The following is a 19,282-nucleotide window of genomic DNA, read 5'->3' as shown; positions in this document are numbered from 1 at the left end:
TATGGGTTCACTTCTTGTCCTGTTCATTTGGAACTCTTCCTCTGTTTGAATGTCTGTAACCTTCCAGAGGTCAAGTAAAACCAGCATTCTAGTTCACAGAATTAGTTTTCTGATCTTTAGTCTGTTTCTCAGACCTATGCTTTGCATTAGGAATTTGTATGTTTGGTCTATAAAGTGAGTCTCACATTCCTTATAGTTTTCTTTTTTGTGCTTGCTTACCCTTTCCCACATCATGGGCATTTCTGGACTCACTATGTATCTCAGACTGTCCTAAATCTTACGTAATTCTTTCTTTTTGTTCCTAGAATACGGGTATTCCACAAATAAGGTAACATGGTTGGTAGAAGAGTTTCTATTACCTCCACCTGGAGACCATCTTTGTCTCCAAACCCTGTAGGAGAACCTATGTGTCACAATACCCTCTACTTAGCACAGTTTCCACTTCTTTCTTTCTCTCCCTTTCCCCCATATTAAAATTTGTACTCATGAAGAATGGTAGAAATTCAGTTCATTTCATAATTCTATGCCTAATTCTTCAAAGCCAGAAGTTCTCAGCCTTCCTAACGATGATACACTTTAATACAGTTCCGCATTTTGTAGTGACCCTCCAAACATGAAAATTTTTGTGTTGCTACTTTATAACTGTATTTTTCTACTATTATTAATTGTAATGTAAACATATGATTTGAAGAATCTATTTTTCACTTTATTTTTTGAAAAGCTATCTTTTCTCATTTTACACACCAAACTAATTTCCTACTTCAACTCCTCCTGCCCTCTCCACCTTCTCCCATCCCCATTCACTCCTTAGAGAGAGTTAGACTTATCCTTGGGGAGTAAACATTATCTAGGACGGTTTTTTTTTTTTGAGGCAGGAGCAAAGCCTTCCCCATTATATCTAGGCTGAGCAAGGTATCCCTATAGAGAATAAGTTACAAAAAGTCAGAACAAGAATCAGGAATAAATCCTGGTCTCACTTCCAGTGGTCCAACAGTGAGCCAAATCCATACCAGTGTCACGCACATTCAGAAGGCCTAGTTTGGTCCTATGCTGCTTCCCTTATTGTGAGGCCAGAGATGGAAGGCTTCCATTAGCTCACATGAGCTGTGTCAGGATCTTGACCTCTTTGCTCATATTCCCACTTGAATCATTTTTTTGACTGGACTTTGGGAGCTCAGCCCAATGATCCACTGTGGTTCTCTGCATCTGCTTCCATCACTTGCTAGATGTAGGTTCTATGATGACATTAAGATAGTCATCAATCTGACTACAGGGTACAGATAGTTCAGGCGCCCTTTCTACTATCATTTAATATCGTAGCTGGGGTCATCCTTGTGGATTTCTGGGAATTTCTCTAGTGCTAGGTTTTTTCCTAGCTTCATAATGGTTCCCTCAATCAAGATGTCTCTTTCCTTGTTTCCCGTCACTTTTCCTTCCTCCCTCTTGACAATGCTCTTTCCTCTAGTTCTCTAGTTTCTCCTCTCCTCTCCTCTTTTTCTTCCCTTCTCTCCCACCCCACCTTCTCAATTTTCTCAGGAGATATTGTTTATTTCCCCTTCTAAGGGCAGATCTATGTATGTTTCTCTTAGGGTTATCCTTGTTTCTTAGGTTTCTGGGGTGGCGGCCTTTAGGCTACTTCTCCTTTGCTTTACAGACAATAATTGCCTGAGTGTGGGTACATACCATACTCATCTTTCTGGTTCTGGCTTTTTTCACTCAGGATTTTTTTTCTAGTTCCATTCATTTGCAATGCAAATTGCAAGATGTCATTTTTTTTATGTTGCTGAGTAGGATTCCATCGTGTAAATGGACCACATTTTCTTCATTCTTTGGTTGAGAGACACCTTGGTTGTTTCCAGGCTCTATCTCTTACAAATAAAGCTACTATAAACATAGTTGAACAATTGTCCTTGTAATATTGTTGACCATTCTTTGGGTACATGCCCAAGCGTAGTATTTCTCAATATTGTAGTATGTTGTTTTGCAATTTTTTTTAAAAAAAAAACCCTCTATACTGAATTTCAAAGTGGTTGTACAAGTTTGTAATCCCACCCGCAATGGAGAAGAGTTCCATTTACTCCCCATTCTTTCCAGCATATGAAATTATTCATGTTTTTGATCATAGCCATACTGATAGGGGCAAGATGGTATCTCAGAATTGTTTTGCTTTCCATTTCCCTGATGGCTAAGATGTTGAACACCTCCTTAAGGGTCTTTCAGCCATTTGCAGTTCTTCTGTTGAGAACTGTTCTCTGGGGCCCAGAAGGGCTGTTGACCGCTATTGAAAAATCCCTTCATGAGCAGATGGGTCAAAGAAATGTAGTAACAATATGCATTTCATTGGTGTTTGAACATGATAGTGACCATATGAAATTCATATTATATTTTAAAAATTTCATTTTTTATAAAAATTTTCTCTCAGTGTTTGAAGGGTTAAATAGGTACATTTTATAATCCATGTTCTTATTAATTTCAGTTTTAGACAATTTATGGAGCAGTAGTTTTTCTTAGAAGAATTGCTTAGTAAACAATTATACCTTCCCAAGATAAGTATTTTTGTCTCTCTCTTCATCAAATGGAGTCTTAGTTCACTGGGTCTTTTTCCACAATTACTATTAGAAGATTATTGTCAGGTTTATAATGAGACCCATTAACATCTATGTACATCTGAAAGTGGACAAAGATTGGCCTCTAGAGGTTCTTTGGACAATCCTTGCTTACCATTCCATAGTCAAGTTTCTGTCTCTTTCCTTTCTTGGCTTCACAATAATTCTTCTCCTTCAACTGCTTAATCCCACATGACAAATTTCCAATGCAGTCCTCTAGATTAAGCTCTCTTGACATCAAAATTGCCTCGAATTATGCCATTTCCAGGAGCCAGCAGCATTTATTATTTTAATTATATATATTATGGTCCAATTTTTACATAATATTATTTCAATTCTAAAGTTGAAGGATGTGATAATTTCCACCAAAGTAAAATTAAGAGACCACAAAATGAACATATCAAAGGAAACAAATAAACAGATTTTCTTACATTTGTGTGGCTACTTGATTCAGAATCCAGTCAAGATAGGAAACACTCTCTGACCACTCCTAATTTGCATATCCCCTCCAGTCAAAACTTTCTGCTCCACAGGTCAGTGTTGTCAACATATATGCACCAAACTAAAAAATTTAAAATGCAAGTTGAAATTGTGTAATATAATGCTAGATATGTATGTTCTTAAATTGTTCTTATAGTTGAACAAACTAACCTATACATTGTCTCATGTCAATTTTCACTTTTTTCTTCTTTTGGAAAAACTTCTACTTATTAAAACTCTTGCTTTCAATGTAGCAAAGTAATGTTATCATACTAAGATCCCACACTGTTTATTAGTGTTTAATTTTGAAAGAGAATGGCTACCATGACCTCATATATTTGAATCATTACCTGTAATTGTGGGTCTGTTGGGCAGGAATAGGAGGCAAGGCCTTGTTGGAGGAGGTATGACACTAGGGTTTGTTTTTGAGGTATCAAATGCACAGGTCATTCACAGGGTAGCATTCCCAAGCCTGTGAATAAGATGTAAGATCTATACTAATGCACCAGTTCCATGTCTGCTTGCTTGTTGCCATGTTCTCTACCATGGTGGCCATGCACTCTAACGCACTGTACTTGTGAATTCCAAAATTAAATACTATGTTTTATCTATTGTCTTGATCATGGTTTCTCATCACAGCAATAGAAATGTAACTAAAGCAGAAGTTAGTTCCAGAGAGTGTGCTATTACTGTAACAGACCTAACCATGATGTTTTTGTGAAGACTGCAAGAGACTATTGGAGTTTGGGCTAGGGAAGTAGTTAAATGTTGTAAGTGGGAATTAACAGCCCATCCTACTAGGAAATTGAATGCTAGTAATGCTGAGAGTATTGTAGACTATTGGAGACCCAGATAAAGAGTTTTCAGAGGGAAACAATGTTAACAAATGGGCTAGAATAAATTCCTGTGATATTTTGCAAAGAATGTGGCTGCTTTTTGCTCTTGTCCTAAGAATCTGCTTGAGGGTAAATTGAAGAGTTTGTGAATACTTTTGTTGGAAATAATATTGACTCTGGAATAAAAAAGAATAAGCAGGGAAGAAAGAAAGAAAAAATGCAAAACTGAAGAGAATATAGCACTAAGAAATCTAGTGTTTGAGCTAAGTCAAAAACACATCAGTGTAAAGAGAGGCCTGGTATAAAATCAAAAAAAGAGTGCTGCTCTTAGGGGAAGATCTTTTCTATTTATTTTATCAATTCATGAAAAAGAAATGCCTAAAGACCCTCCTAAATCAAAGGAAAACTTGTTCAACATATCAAAGCTAATGAAAATGCAGTTGAAAGAAGAGTGTACGTTTCATACAAAGTAGGTAGCAAATCTTGGTAACATCCGCCATGTTGTCCTGGACTTTGAAACAAGAAGGACACAGCAATAAAACAATCATGGAATCCTCTCCCTTGGTTAAAGAACGTCATAGAGGCCAATCATGTGGCAAGGTTGTCAGTGAATATGTGTCTGGAGAGGTCACTGTGTGAAGCTGTGAAAGTGAAGTCTAGAATGTATGAAGATCCTGAGATGTTGGAGATGTCAGATCCGTGGCATACCCAGCAAGGAGAGCTCCAGAGCAGGAAAGGAGCCTGTCGAAGGGACAGAAGTGTTTTGCAGTCAGTAAAGCTCAATAGCAAAGGTATGTCAGCATTTTGACTTCAAAACATGGAGTTGAAGAATTTAGATTTAGCTCTGCTAGGTTTTGCTTTTGCTTTGGTCAAGTTTTTTTTTTCACTATTCCCCACATTTCTCTGTAGGCAGAATTTTTCTGTCCTGATCATCTGCTCCAAAATAACTGATATAAGCATAATATTATTTATAAAATGTTGGACAATAGCTCAGGTATATTACCAGCTAACTTTTACATTTAAAATAACCTATATTTCACTCTGCAGTATGCCAAAGGCTCATGGTTTGTTAACTCATTTACTATTTGTCCTTCTTCATCAGCACTGGTTTGCATCTTCGTTGACTTCACCTTCTGCCTTGTGTTCAGTTTTTGGCTGTCCCACCTATTCATCCTGCAAGGCTACCAATGAGAGTAAGGAAGGAAGCTTAAATGAATTAGTCCATTTCCTCCAGCCACACGTATGAAAACTGTCCACAGTTAAACTGATCATTCATGTTTTTCTGGTCCATTTTCACTTTTTTCTGCTTTGTGTTGTTATAAAACAGATTATTTAATCATACACTATATTTTTCATAGTTGTCTTTTATTAAAAATAGAGTTCTCATAAAATATTCTGATCATGGTTCCCCCCCAGCTCCTCTCAAATTCTTTCCACCTTCTCAACCAATTGAATCAATTCCTTTTCTCTCCCTTATCAGAAAACAAAGAGGAAACAAAGATAAAACAAAGGAGAATAAGAAAAAAACTAAAGAAACAGAAAAAAAGTACAAAAGAAAGAGCACAAGAAACACCAACAAATGCTGAGATACACATTATCACACACACACACACACACACACACACACACACACACTCACACAGGAATCCCAATCAAAACTGCAATGAAAACTATCAAAGACTCTCAACAAATACAGAAAAAAGGTGCCCAGACAAAACATTATCAGACAAAAAAACTTCAAAGTTTACCGTATTGAGCTGGTTTTGTTTTGATCATCTTCTGATGGGTATGAGGCTTGCCCTTGAGTGTTATTTGTGTACCCAGCGAGATTTTACTGAAGAAAACTAGTATTTCTGTTGCTATCAGTTAATAATTAGAGATAACTTCTCAGTTAGGTATGAGGGCTAGTGTCCACTTCTCTTAGTGCTGGGATCCCATCTGTCTAAGGATTGTACAGGCACTGTTCATGCTGCCACAGTCTCTATGAGTTGATATGTGCATCTCTCCTGTTATGTTAAGAAACCTCATTTCTCTGGGGTCCTCCATCCTCACTGACTTCCACACTCTTTCCATCCACTCTTCCACAACATTGCAGGGGATAGATATGATGGAAAATTTTCTTTCAGGACCTAGTATTCCAAGGTCTCTCATTTTCATCACATTATCCAGTTTGGATCTCTATATTTGTTCCCATGGACTTCAAGAAGAAGATTTACTACTGATTTCTGACCAAAACACCCATCTAGCAATGAGTGAGAAAGTTGATAAGAGTCATTTTATTGCTAAATTTGTAGCAGAGTATGAGTATTTGTTTCCCCTTAGTTCACGGCCTATCCAGTCCCAGGTAAATTCCATTTCATGGAATGGCCTTCATTCCAATCAGATATTGGTTGGTTACTCCTAAAACATTTGAGACCTTAGTGCATTAGAGTATTATGCATGGCAAGTCACTCTAGTAGAGCAAAGTATTTATAGCTATGCTTTTGTTTACCTTTCTCTTTGGGTAGTATACAGATTATCTTCCAGTACCATGAACACAAATCAGTAATAGTGAAGACTCTAGGTTGGCATCAGCTTCACTTCGTCATGTTAATTGAGCTATATGGGTGTTTTCTTCAGAAATAGGACCTTATCATCAGTTTGTGAAGAACAATAAAAAGTTTAGAAAAAGTCCATTTATTTGAGAGTCCCCAATTCAATTAGGATTAACCCATTCTTGGCAATGAAGGTTTAATTTGATGGTAAGAGATGTCTCGTAGTGTCTTTGTCTTCCATGTTATTTGCTGATTCTATTTAGATTTCTAGAATATATGTATATATTTTAAGAAGTTTTTACTATAGCAGGTTTCCATATGAGCCTTCAAAGGATACAGTTTTAGCTGTCTCTCCTCATATTTCCTCCCTTACCTCTCATTTTAATGATCTGTTTCTACCTCATGCATATGAATCCATTAGTTTCCCTTCTATTTTTTTCCTCTAGAGGAATTATTTCCATCCTCACTTAACCCACACTCTATACCCTCTGTGGTTATACAGATTATAGCCCATTTATCACATACTTAGCATCTAACATCCCCATATAAGAGGACTCATATGATATTCGTGGTTTTGGCTCTGATTGCCTCACTTGGAATAATTTTCCCTAGCACTGTTTATTTACCTGTGATTTTTGTGATTTTGTTTTACAGCTGAGTGATATTCCATTGTAAAATATTCCACGTATTCTTTATTCACTCATCCATTGATGGACATCTCTGATGTTTCCAGTTTCTGGCTATATTGAATGAAGAAGCAATGAGCAGGTGAGCCAGTGTCTCTGTAGCGGGATTTAGAGTTCCTTGGGTATACGCCTGAGAGTGGTATAGCTGAAGGTTAAGTGGATCTATTCCCAACTTCCTGCTGTACAGAAGTATTTCAGTTTTATGTAGTCCCTTTATTAATTGTTGTCCTTAGTGCCTGTGCTATCAGTGTCCTGTTCAGGAAGTCCTTTTCTGTTCCAGGGAGTTCAGGACCATTGCACCCTTTCTCTTCTATCAGATTCAGTGTGTTTGGTGTTATGTTGAGGTCTTTGATCCACTAGGTGTTAAGTTTTATGCAGTAATGATCTTGAGATTGGGCATTGTGATACATTTACCCTCTTGCAGATTTTTTTATTATTTATTTATTCTCCATTTTATGTCTATCTAGTTTTTTGATTTGTTTGTCTGGAATGCTTGCATTTGAACTTTAAAACTGTCTTTCCTATTTCTGTGAAAACTTGTGTTAAAAATTTGATGTAAATTGTATTAAACCTGCAGATTACTTTTTGAAGGATGGGCATTTTTATAATGTTGGTCAATTAGCAAGGAATATCTTTCCATTTTTGATATATGCTTCAATTTCTATTTTTAATATCTTTATGTTTTTATTATACAAGTGTTTCATTAGCTTGGTAAATGTCTAAGGGTTTCTATTTCTATGTAGAGACAATATAACCATGGCAATTCGTATAAAGGTAAACATATAATTGAATGGCTTACAGTTCATAGGTTCAATCCATTATCATAATGATGGAACTGGACAACTTTCAGGCAGACCAAGTGGTACAGAATTATCTGAGAGTTCTACATCTTGATATGTGGGGAAGAAGAATTGATCTGAGACATTGTATGTGTCTTGAGCATACCTCAGACTTCAAAACCCACCTTCAAACTGACTTGCTTCTTCCAACAAGATTATAATCTTTCCAAGAAAGACATGCCTCTCAATAGTGCAACTCACATTTGGGGACAATTTCTTTCAGACCTCTGTTGTAGGGAGCATGGGGACCTATGTTCCCTCCCGACCATCTGGCTTACTCACACTCAAAATAATCACACAGAAACTATATTCGTAGAGCCCTTTAGCTCTAACTTTTTATTAGCTAAATTTTACATCTTAATTTAACCCATTTTGATTCATCTGTGTATTGCCACATAACTGTGGCTTACCGGCAAGATTTTAACCAGTGTACGTCCCAAGCAGGAGATCCATGACGTTATCCCTAACTCTTCTTCCCAGCATTCAGTTCTGCCTACTCCAGCTACCTAAGTTTTGCCCTATCAAAAGGCCAAGGAAGTTTGTTTATTCAACCAATGAAAGCAACACATAAACAGAAGGACCTCCTACACCAGACCTCCACAGTTAGAGTTACCCCAAGATATTTTATTTTTAGAGAATATGTGCAAAATTTTGTTTCCCTGATTTCTTTCTTGGTCCATTTGCCATTTGTATGCAGAAGTGCTACTAATGTTCATGAGTTAATTTTATATTGAGCTACTTTGCAGAAATTGTCAGCATAAAAAGTTTCCTGATAGAATTTTTAGAGTAATGGAAATGTTTTTGAAAAACAATGGTCCCATTAGGCTCATATATTTGAATACTAGGTTGTCAGGGAATGTCACTACTTAAGCAGTATTAGAAGGCTTAGCTTTGTTAGAGGAAGTTTGTCAGTGAGGGTAGACTTTGAGGTTTCAAACATTCAACTTAGGCCAGTATCTCTCTCTTCCTACTGCCTGTGGATCAAAATGTAAAACTCTGAGTTGGTTTTCCAGCATCATGTCTAATTGTATGCTACTATTGTATAGCCATGATAAAAATGGACTAAACCTCTAAAACTGTAAGCAAACCCCAATTAAATGTTTTCCTTTGGTAATCATCTCTTCAAAGTAATAGAACTCTGAGTAAAACAGTCATTTATGAATACAATTCTTTCATTTGAAAATAAAGATATTTTGATGTTTCTTTCAAATTGGTTTTTTGTTCAGGAACTTCTGTTGTCTAATTTCTCCAGCTCAAATTTGAAATACTATATTGAATATATATAAAAAGAGTGCATAATATAGCCTTATTTCTTAGTTTTGTGGAAATGTTTTGAGTTGCTCTCTGTTCTAGTGCATATTTAGTGTGAGCTTTCTTATTGTAAGTTGTATTATTTTGAGAAATGGCTCTTGTGTCCCTAGTCTCCTAGGAGATATTATAAAGAGTGCTGGATTTTTACAAAGCTTTTTATGCCTCTAAGGATATGGTCATGTGGTTTATTCCTTTCTATTTTGCTTATATTGTAGATGCATTTTTTAAATTTTTATATATTGAACTATTCTTTTATCTCTGGAATGAAGACTACTTGATCACCATGGATGTTATTTTTGATTTATTCTTTTTTATTATTCTAAATGTGACTTTCTGAGCATTTTGTTAAATATATTTGCATCTTTGTTCATAAATGAAATTGGTCTGTAATTCTCTTTCTTTTTGGGTCTTTGTGTGCTTTGGATATCAGGGTTACTGTATCCTCATACAAAGAATTAGATAATGTTCATTCTGCTTCACCGAGGAATAGTGGCATTATTTTTTGAATTCTTTGTTGTATCTATCATGTCCTTATCTTTCTTTAAGTTTGGAAACAATTCTTCACTTCTTATATTGTAGGAGCCATTGGTCTCTTTAAGTAGCTTCTCTGATAATAATTTACCTATGGTAGGGGTATATATAGAGATAATTTTTTTCTTTTAGGTTTCCAATTTCATGGAGTATACATTTTGTTAAAGTATGTCCTTATGATAGTATTTCCTGATGTCTATAGTGATGCTCCTATTTAGTGCCTAATTTTGTGAATTTGGATATTCTGTCTTTGCTGTTTAGTTAATTTGGCTAATGGCTTCTCAATTTTATTGACTTTTCTTCAAGAATCTGGTCTTAATTTCATTGGTTCTTCTATTATTTTTCTTTATATTTTGTATTTCAGCTCAAAGCTTGAATATATTTTGCCATCCATTAGTTACCTGCATTACATTCCCTTTTCTTTAGAACTTTCACTTAAGGTTCTAACATGTGATCCCTCTAATTTTAATGTAGGTATTTACTTCAATGAAGTTGTCTATTAAAAGAGCCTCCATCGTCCCTCATAATTTTGGCAAGAAAGTATTTATTTCTTAATTTCTTTCTTGAAGCACTTCTCATTCAATAGTGCATTGTTCAGTTTGCATGAGTTTGTCAACTTTCTGTTGTTCATATTCAGCTTTAATCCATAGTTGTCAGAGAGAATGCATGGTATTATTTCATTTCTCTTGTATATGGTGAGACTTGCTTTAACCCATGTATGTAGCCAACTTTGTTTTTTACATACTTGTATATTCTTTTTTTTTATTTTTATTGAGAAAAGGAAAAAAAAGAAAAAAGTTTCCGCCTCCCCCCCCCCCAGCCTCCCATTTCCCTACCCTTCCTCCCACCCTTCTTCCCCTCTCCCCACTCCTCTCCCCCTCCCTCTCCAGTCCAAAGAGCGGTCAGGGTTCCCTGCCCTGTGGAAAGTCCAAGGTCCTCCCTGCTCCGTCCATGTCTAGGAAGGTGAACATCCAAACTGGCTAGGCTCCCACAAAGCCAGAACATGTAGTAGGATCAAAACCCCGAGCCATTGTCCTTGGCTTCTCATCATCCCTCATTGTTCGCCATGCTCAGAGAGTCCAGTTTTATCCCATGCTTTTTCAGTCACAGTACTGCTGGCCTTGGTGAGCTACCAGTAGATCAGCCCCACTGTCTCAGTGGGTGGGTGCACCCCTCGTGGTCTTGACTTCTTTGCTCATGTTCTCCCTCCTTCTGCTCCTCATTGGGACCTTGGGAGCTCAGTCCAGTGCTCCAGTGTGGGTCTCTGTCTCTGTCTCCATCCATCACCAGATGAAGGTTCTATGGTGATATGCAAGATATTCGTCAATATTGCTATAGGATAGGGTCATCTCAGGTTCCCTATCCTCAGCTGCCCAAGGAACTAACTGGGGACATCGCCTTGGGCTCCTGGGAGCCACTCTAGGTTCAAGTCTCTTGCCAACAAAAGGTGACTCCCTTAACTAAGAATTGTGCTTCCCTGCTCTCCTATCCAACCTTCCTTTATCCCAATCATCCTGTTTCCCCTAGTTCCCCCCATCCTCCCCTTCTCCCTTTTCTCTCCCCATCTCCCCTAACCCCCACCCCACCCCACCCCCAAGATCCCAATTTTCTTCCCGGCTATTTTGTCTACTTCCCATAGCCAAGAGGATAACTATATGTTTTTCCTTGGGTTCACCTTCTTATGTTGTCTTATTGCTGTTGCTAGAACTTCAAGCACTATATTGAAGAGGTATGGCGAGAGTGGACAGCCTTGTCGTGTTCCTGAGTTTAGTGGGATGGCTTTGAGTTTCTCTCCGTTTAATTTGATGTTAGCTGTCGGCTTGCTGTATATAGCTTTTATTATATTTAGGTATGACCCTTGTATCCCTAATCTCTCCAATACTTTTATCATAAAGGGATGTTGAATTTTGTCAAATGCTTTTCCAGCATCTAATGAAATGATCATAAGGTTTTTTCTTTCAGTTTATTTATATGATGGATTATCATTGATAGATTTTCGTATGTTGAACCAGCCCTGCATCTCTGGGATGAAGCCTACTTGATCATAATGGATAATTTTTCTAATGTGTTCTTGGATTCGGTTTGCCAGTATTTTGTTGAGGATTTTTGCGTCGATGTTCATGAGTGAAATTGGCCTGTAATTCTCTTTCCTGGTTGAGTCTTTGTGTGGTTTTGGTATCAGAGTAACTATAGCTTCATAAAAGGAATTTGGTAATGACCCTTCTGTTTCTATATTGTGAAATACATTAAGGAGTATAGGTATTAGCTCTTCTTGGAAGTTCTGGTAGAATTCCGCATTGAAACCATCTGGTCCTGGGCTTGTTTTGGTAGGGAGGTTTTTGATAACAGCTTCTAATTCTTCGCGACTAACAGGTCTATTTAGATTGTTCACCTGGTCCTGGTTTAACTTTGGTATATGGTATTTATCTAAAAAAGTATCCATTTCCTTTACATTTTCCAGTTTTGTGTTATACAGGCTTTTGTAATAAGATCTAATGATTCTCTGAATTTCCTCTGTGTCTGTGGTTATGTCCCCCTTTTCATTTCTGATCTTATTAATTTGCAAATTCTCTCTCTGCCGTTTGATTAGTTTGGATAGGGGTTTATCAATCTTGTTGATTTTCTCCAGGAACAAGCTTTTTGTTTCATTGATTCTTTGGATTGTTTTCTGTGTTTCTATTTTGTTGATTTCAGCCCTCAGTTTGATTATTTCCAGTCTTCTACCCCTCCTAGGTGAGTCTTCTTCTTTTTTTCTAGAGCTTTCAGGTGGGCTGTTAAGTCTCCAATATGTGCTTTCTCTGTTTTCTTTAAGTGGGCACTTAGTGCGATGAACTTTCCTCTTAGCACTGATTTCATAGTGTCCCATAAGTTTGAGTATGTTGTTTCTTTATTTTCATTGAATTCAAGGAAGACTTTAATTTCTTTCTTTATTTCTTCCTTCATCCAGGTATGGTTCAGTCATTGACTGTTCAGTTTCCATGAGTTTGTAGGCGTTCTGGGGGTAGCATTGTTGTTGAATTCTAACTTTAATCCATGGTGATCTGATAAGACACAGGTGGTTACTAATATTTTTTTGTAACTGTGTAAGTTAGCTTTGCTACCAAGTATGTGGTCAATTTTCGAGAAGGTTCCATGAGCTGCAGAGAAGAAGGTATATTCTTTCCTATTTGGGTGGAATAGTCTATAGATGTCTGTTAAGTCCATTTGCTTCATTACCTCCATTAATCCTCTAATTTCTCTGTTAGGTTTCTGTTTGATTGACCTGTCCATTGGTGAGAGAGGAGTGTTGAAGTCTCCTACTATTAGTGTGTGTGGTTTGATGGCTGCCTTGAGTTTTAGTAATGTTTCTTTTACGTACGTGGGCGCTTTTATATTAGGGGCATAGATATTCAGGATTGAGACTTCATCCTGATGAATTGTTCCTGTTATGAGTATAAAATGTCCCTCTCCATCTCTTCTGATTGATTTAAGTTTGAAGTCAACTTTGTTAGAAATTAGTATGGCCACACCTGCTTGTTTCTTGGGTCCATTTGCTTGATAAGCCTTTTCCCAGCCCTTTACTCTGAGTAGGTGCCTGTCTTTGTGGTTGAGGTGTGTTTCTTGTAAACAGCAGAATGTTGGATCCTGTTTTCTTATCCAATCTCTTAGCCTGTGCCTTTTTACAGGTGAGTTGAGCCCATTAACATTAAGTGATATTAATGACCAGTGGTTGCTAACTCTGGTCACTTTTTTATTAGTAGGGTCTGTGTGTTTCCCTTCTTTGATTTGCGCTGGTGAAGGGTCTCTAGATGTCTGAGTTATTGTGGTCATTGTTGGACTCCTTGGTTAGTGATTTTCCTTCTATTATTTTCTGTAAGGCTGGATTTGTGGCTACGTATTGTTTAAATTTGTTTTGAGACCCTTTCCCTAAATATATTAATTATTTTTCTTAGTCTATGATCACATAACAATATGTGTTATAGAATTCAGAACTGTCAGCTCAGAGATGGAACCACTCATAATGGACTGGACCCTTCTCCTCAAACGTTAAATAAGAAAATGGAGTACAGACTTGAATATAGCCTATCTTATGGAGGCATTTACTCAGTAGAGCCTCCCTCATTTCAGATGGTGCTAGTTTCTGTCAAGTTGGCATGAAACTAGCTAGTACACTCAATATAAAAGTTCTATTTTATTTTCTGAGAAATCACCACACTGACTTCTACGGTGGTAGTTTCAGTTTTCATTCTTGCCAACAACAATTCTTTCCCCCCTTTCTCTTTCTTCATTGGCATTTCTTGTTCTTTGGATTCTTTTTTTAAATTTATTAGATTTTTTTAAAAAAGAATACCAATCCAGTTCCCACTTCCTCCCCTTCTCCCATTCCCTCCACACACCCTCCCACCTACCCCCATCTAATCTTCAGAGAGGGTAAAGCACATTGCTTTGGGGGAAGGTCCAAGGCCCTCCCTACTATACATAGGATAAGGAAGGTATACATCCAACGTGAATAGGATCTTCAAAAGCCAGTACATGCAGTAGGGATAAATCCTGGTGCCACTGCCAGTGGTCCCTAACTATGCCCAAGCCATGCAAATCTCACCGACATTCAGAGGGACTAGTTTGGTCCTATGCTTATTCCTTCCCAGTCTGGCTGGAGTTGGTGAGCTCCTATTAGCTCAGGTAATCTGTTTCAGTGGGTGAACCTATCATGGTCTTGAAACTTTGCTCATATTCTCATTCCTTTGATTCTTCAACAGGACTTGGGAGCTCAGTCCAATGCTAAGATGTGGGTCTCAGCCTCTGTTTCCATCAGTTGCTGAGTGAAGTTTCTATGGTGATATTTAAGATAATCAGCAGTTGGACTACAGGGCAAGTCAATATCAGACCCCCTATCCTCTATTGCTTAGGATCTTAGGCGGGGTCATCCATGTGGATTCCTGGGAATTTCTCTAGAGCCAGGTTTCTGCTAGCCCTATAATGGCTCCCTCAATCAAGATCTCTCTCTCCTTGCTCTCATCTCTGTCCTTCCTCCATCTCGACTATCCCATTCCCTGAAGTTCTCTTCAACCCTCCCCTTCTTTGCTCCTCTTTCCCTCCTACCTTCACTTCTTCACCCCACCTACCCACATGCTCACAGTTTTATCAGGTGATCTTGTCTGTTTCCAATTTCCAGGTGGTTCTATATATGTTTTTCTTTGGGTTCACCTTATTACTTAGCTTCTCTAGGATCATGAACTATAGACTCAATGTCATTTGTTTATAGCTAGTATTCATTTATGAGTGAGTATATATAATATTTATCTTTTGAGGTAGGAGTTACCTCACTCAGAATAGTGTTTTCTAATTCCATTGATTTTCATGCAAAATTCAAGATGCCATTGTTTTTTTACTTCTCAGTAGTATTCTAATGTGTAAATGTACCACATTTTCTTTATCCATACTTCAATTGAGGGGCATCTAGATTGTTTCCAAGTTCTGGCTTTTACAAATAATATTATTAACATAGTTGAACAAATGTTTTTGTAGTATGATTGAGCATCTTTTGGGTATATGCCCAAGAGTGGCACTGCTGGATCCTGAGGTAACTTAGACTGTGCTTGAACTCACAGAACTCTCCATAGCCCATCCTCTACTGTCTGATATTTCGTGTTTTCCTCTTTCTACAAATTTCTTTTTTTTCATTAATGGGCTTAGGAAGTTCAGTTAACCTCAAATCAATGCCTAAATTTGGGCTGAAACTCCTTAAGGCCCTGAATATCATCATTTTTTTGTACATTCCTGGGTTTGAGATCACAAAACTCACCATTAGTCATCTTGTAGCATAAGTATTAACTTGCTCTAAAATTTATCCAAAACATTTACTCTCAATTTGAATCTACTCTTGGGTCTATGATTAATTTATTCATTTGTTCAGTCTAAAGTCTCGATTTCCCACTGGGTCTCAATAAAGAGAAGTATAATTGTGATATAGCAACAAACAACAGAAATATGCTTAATATCTTCAAAGAGTTTCATGATTTCTAGTTTCAAATCTGAAATGGAGACTTATTCGCCTTTGTCTGTAGGTTTGCTTCTTTTCATACTGGTCTTAGCAAGATTTGTGATTTCCTTCATGACTCTCTTTCATGATTTCCATATTTTCTCATTTGACAGCCTTCCCTGCCAGGAATGAGACTATCTGATGGTCATGCTTCTGGCTTCCAACTTCCTGTACCAGAGAAGGACCAGTTTTAGGAAAGAAAGAATTTTGGCTCCATGGTTCTGTTTCTTTCTCATGTGGTCAGTGACACTGAATGTCTCTACTGGACCATCATCTACTCTTATATGAGTACATGGCATGGGTTGTAGGTATCCCAAAAATACCAACTGGATTCAAATTAAGGCTTCATAAGTATTTGATGAATTATTTAATCTACCCAATCCTGTTTCTTCTCCTCATGAACCAGCTCAGTCATTACCACAGGGCAGGGTAGCCCTGGGAATCAGAGGTACAGAGCATGTGCTCATGTCCTTTTATTTTTTTGTTCCAGGAGCATTAGCAGAGATTTTCTAAGCGAGGATTCCAACATCTCAACCTGGGAGACTACCATCACAGCACCAAATGGAAGCATCTACTCTGATTCTTCACATTGTAAAATCATGGCCCAAGCCATATTTTATCTTTCCATCATCTTGGCCCTGGTTGGGATGGCAGGAAATGCCATCGTGTTGTGGATTCTGGGCTTCCACATACGCAGGAATGCCTTCTCTGTGTATATTCTCAACCTGGCTATGGCTGACTTTCTCTTCCTGAGTTTTACATTTGTAGATTGCCTTTTTTCTGTCATTTACATCTTCTCCTCCTATTTCGACTACTTCTCTTCATTTCTTTTTGTTGTGCAAAGACTTACTTATTTTTCTGGACTGAGCATGCTCAGTGCCATTAGTGTTGAGCGCTGTCTGTCTGTTTTGTGGCCCATCTGGTATCGCTGCCACCGCCCAAGGCACACATCAGCTGTCACATGTGCCTTGCTTTGGGCTCTGTCCCTGCTGTTGAATCTCCTACATTGGGGGACATGTGACTTATTTTTTAGTAGAAAAACATTTTTGTTGTGTGAGGCATTAAATTATATCTCACTTTTTTGGCCAATTGTTTTATTTGTGGTTCTCTGTGGGTCCAGCCTCATCCTGCTGGTGAGGATCTTCTGTGGCTCACAGCGGATTCCTGTGACCAGGCTGTTTGTGATCATTGTACTGACAGTGCTGTTCTTCCTGATCTTTGGTCTCCCCTTGGGGATCTACGTTCTCCTCGACAAATGGTTTGGATATTTGTATTATGGTAAAATTTGTGATTTTAGTTATATTACTATATTACTTCTATCCTGTGTGAACAGCTGTGCCAACCCCATCATTTACTTCTTCATTGGCTCCATCAGGCACCACAGGTTCCAGCGGAAGTCTCTGAAGCTGTTACTTCAGAGAGCCTTGCAGGACACTCCTGAGGAGGAAGGTGGAGAGAGGCCCTGTCCAAGAAAGACTGAAGAAGTGAAACACTGTAGTTCAGAGATGCTCTGATGAGACAGAAGCAGTTTTGAGAGAGAAATTTTTTCCCATATGTGTGGATTATTGCCACAACCTTGTTCACTTTGTCACCTGACTTCAACCAGTTTTTTAAAAAGAAAACCTTTTGTGTGGAAATTGAGTAGCCCAAAACTTTTTATGCAAGTACCGACTGCAGAATTTCTGGAGCTGTCTTACACAGGGCCTCATCAAGTCCATTTAAAGGGGCTCCCAATAAGTGCTCTGGGTTTATGAATTGTTCCCACTGATGACAAATACCTCCTTCATCATAAGACATATAAAGTACAGAAATGGATTACATTTCTTATGCACTAAAATTTATAGCAGATAAATAATTGCTATAGTTTACTAAAATTTTTCACAGCATTTTTCATTGTTTCATGAGTTAAACAGATATATCTTACAATGCCAGTTCTTATTAATGTCTATAGGTTTTGAAGAATCTATGTAGCTATAATCTTTCTTACACAAATTGTTTAGTAAACAAATATGCATTTTCAAGAGAAGTCTGTCTTAAATCCCTTCTCACCAAGTGGTTTCCTTGCCTTCAAATTCACTGTATCTGTCTTTTTCCACATTGGAAGAGTCTGGTCAGGTACTGTAATGAGATCTGTCAACATGCATGCACATCTGAAGGGAGAGGGAGAATGTCGTCTGAGGTTCCCTTCACAAGGCCTTGCTTAGCATTCCTTGGTCAATTCATTTCTTTTCCTCTCTTCTTTGCCATGATCTCCCTCTCCCTGAATGCCTAATTCGTTAAGGCAAATTTCCAAAGAAATTCGTTAGGACAGGTTCCCTTGAAATCAACCATGCTTCAAATTTATGCTATATTATGAATTATGCTTATTTTAGTGACATTTTTCTATAAAATGCTGTTCCAATTTTAAAGCTCAGGTATGTGATAATTTCAAATGAAGCATTATTAAGAGAGCAAAATATGGACATATAAAAGGGGAAAATCCAAAAAATTTTGTTAAGTAATTTTGAGTAGAGGACTGAGAATCAACAAAGACCCAGAAGGTCTCTTACTCTGCTTTATCCATTTCCTACTCAATCATAACTCTTTGGATCAGAGCACTAATAGAAATTTCAATCCTGAATTAAAATTTAGATTGCGAGTTAGAAGACTATAACATAAATATTGGTATGCATGTTGTAGAATGATTGTTACATTTGAACAAACTAATATATACATCATCCCTTGTAAAATATTTATTTTTTTCTCCTAGTAAAAAAAACCTTCATTTTTAGCAAAGGACTTGTGTGTAATGCACTGCCATGTCATAGAGATCTCATGCTGTTTATTACTGTGGTAGTTTAAATGACAATGACCCCTGTAGTGACATGTATTTGAATTCTTAGTCCCCACTTTGAAAAGCTGTTTGTAATGATGAGGAGGTGGGGTCTCATTGTTGGAGAAGCGTCACTGAGGGTGCATTTTAAGGTTTCAAAAACCCACTTTATTTCCATTTCATCTCTCTCTTTCTTTTCAGCTGCCTCTATTTTTCTTTCTCTCCCTCTGTCTTAAACTTGTGAACACACTCAGCTATTTCCTCAGTACCATGCCTGCCTACTTGTTTGCCTACAGCAATGCTTTTATGATACAGCTAAAGCCTATGGATGCCAGTGAGTGAATTGTTCTGGTTTGAATAGAATGAGCCAAATAAACTTTGATTGATGGGTTCAACATTGATGGAATGTTTTGGGAAAGATTATGAGATGAGGGCTTGTTGAGGAGATATGTCACTTGGGGTAGGCTTTTGAGGTTTTAAAAACCTGTGCCCTTCCCATTTTTTCTCTCTTCATCTCTACCCCTCAAGCTTGTGGATCAGAAGTAAGTTTAGACGTAGCTTTTACTACAATTCCATGCTTGGCCAAATGCCTGCTGCTATGCTCTCTGACATGATGGTCATGGAC

At 37.7% G+C, this 19,282-nt stretch overlaps 1 protein-coding gene across 1 annotated transcript; it reads left to right on the top strand.

Moving 5' to 3' along the window:
• The first annotated feature begins 4,535 nt into the window (after positions 1 to 4,535).
• On the top strand, positions 4,536 to 17,359 carry LOC142837848 (mas-related G-protein coupled receptor member B2-like). The gene is made up of 3 exons (XM_075953214.1): positions 4,536 to 4,713; positions 6,245 to 6,266; positions 16,336 to 17,359. The coding sequence occupies exons 1-3, from the start codon at positions 4,536 to 4,538 to the stop codon at positions 17,357 to 17,359; spliced, it is 1,224 nt and encodes a 407-aa protein (XP_075809329.1).
• The last annotated feature ends 1,923 nt before the right edge of the window (positions 17,360 to 19,282 follow it).

The sequence above is a fragment of the Microtus pennsylvanicus genome, chromosome 18 (genome assembly GCF_037038515.1).
Source record: "Microtus pennsylvanicus isolate mMicPen1 chromosome 18, mMicPen1.hap1, whole genome shotgun sequence".
NCBI lineage: Eukaryota > Metazoa > Chordata > Mammalia > Rodentia > Cricetidae > Microtus > Microtus pennsylvanicus.
This window is presented reverse-complemented; position numbering and strand designations above follow the sequence as displayed.

Excerpts from the sequence above, each read along its gene's own strand:
- LOC142837848 (XM_075953214.1), top strand. The coding sequence starts at position 4,536 with ATGTGTCTGGAGAGGTCACTGTGTGAAGCTGTGAAAGTGAAGTCTAGA. Across the intron at positions 4,714-6,244 it reads AGTAAAGCTCAATAGCAAAG|TTCACGGCCTATCCAGTCCC; the intron begins GTATGTCAGCAT and ends GTTTCCCCTTAG. Across the intron at positions 6,267-16,335 it reads CACGGCCTATCCAGTCCCAG|GAGCATTAGCAGAGATTTTC; the intron begins GTAAATTCCATT and ends TTTTTGTTCCAG.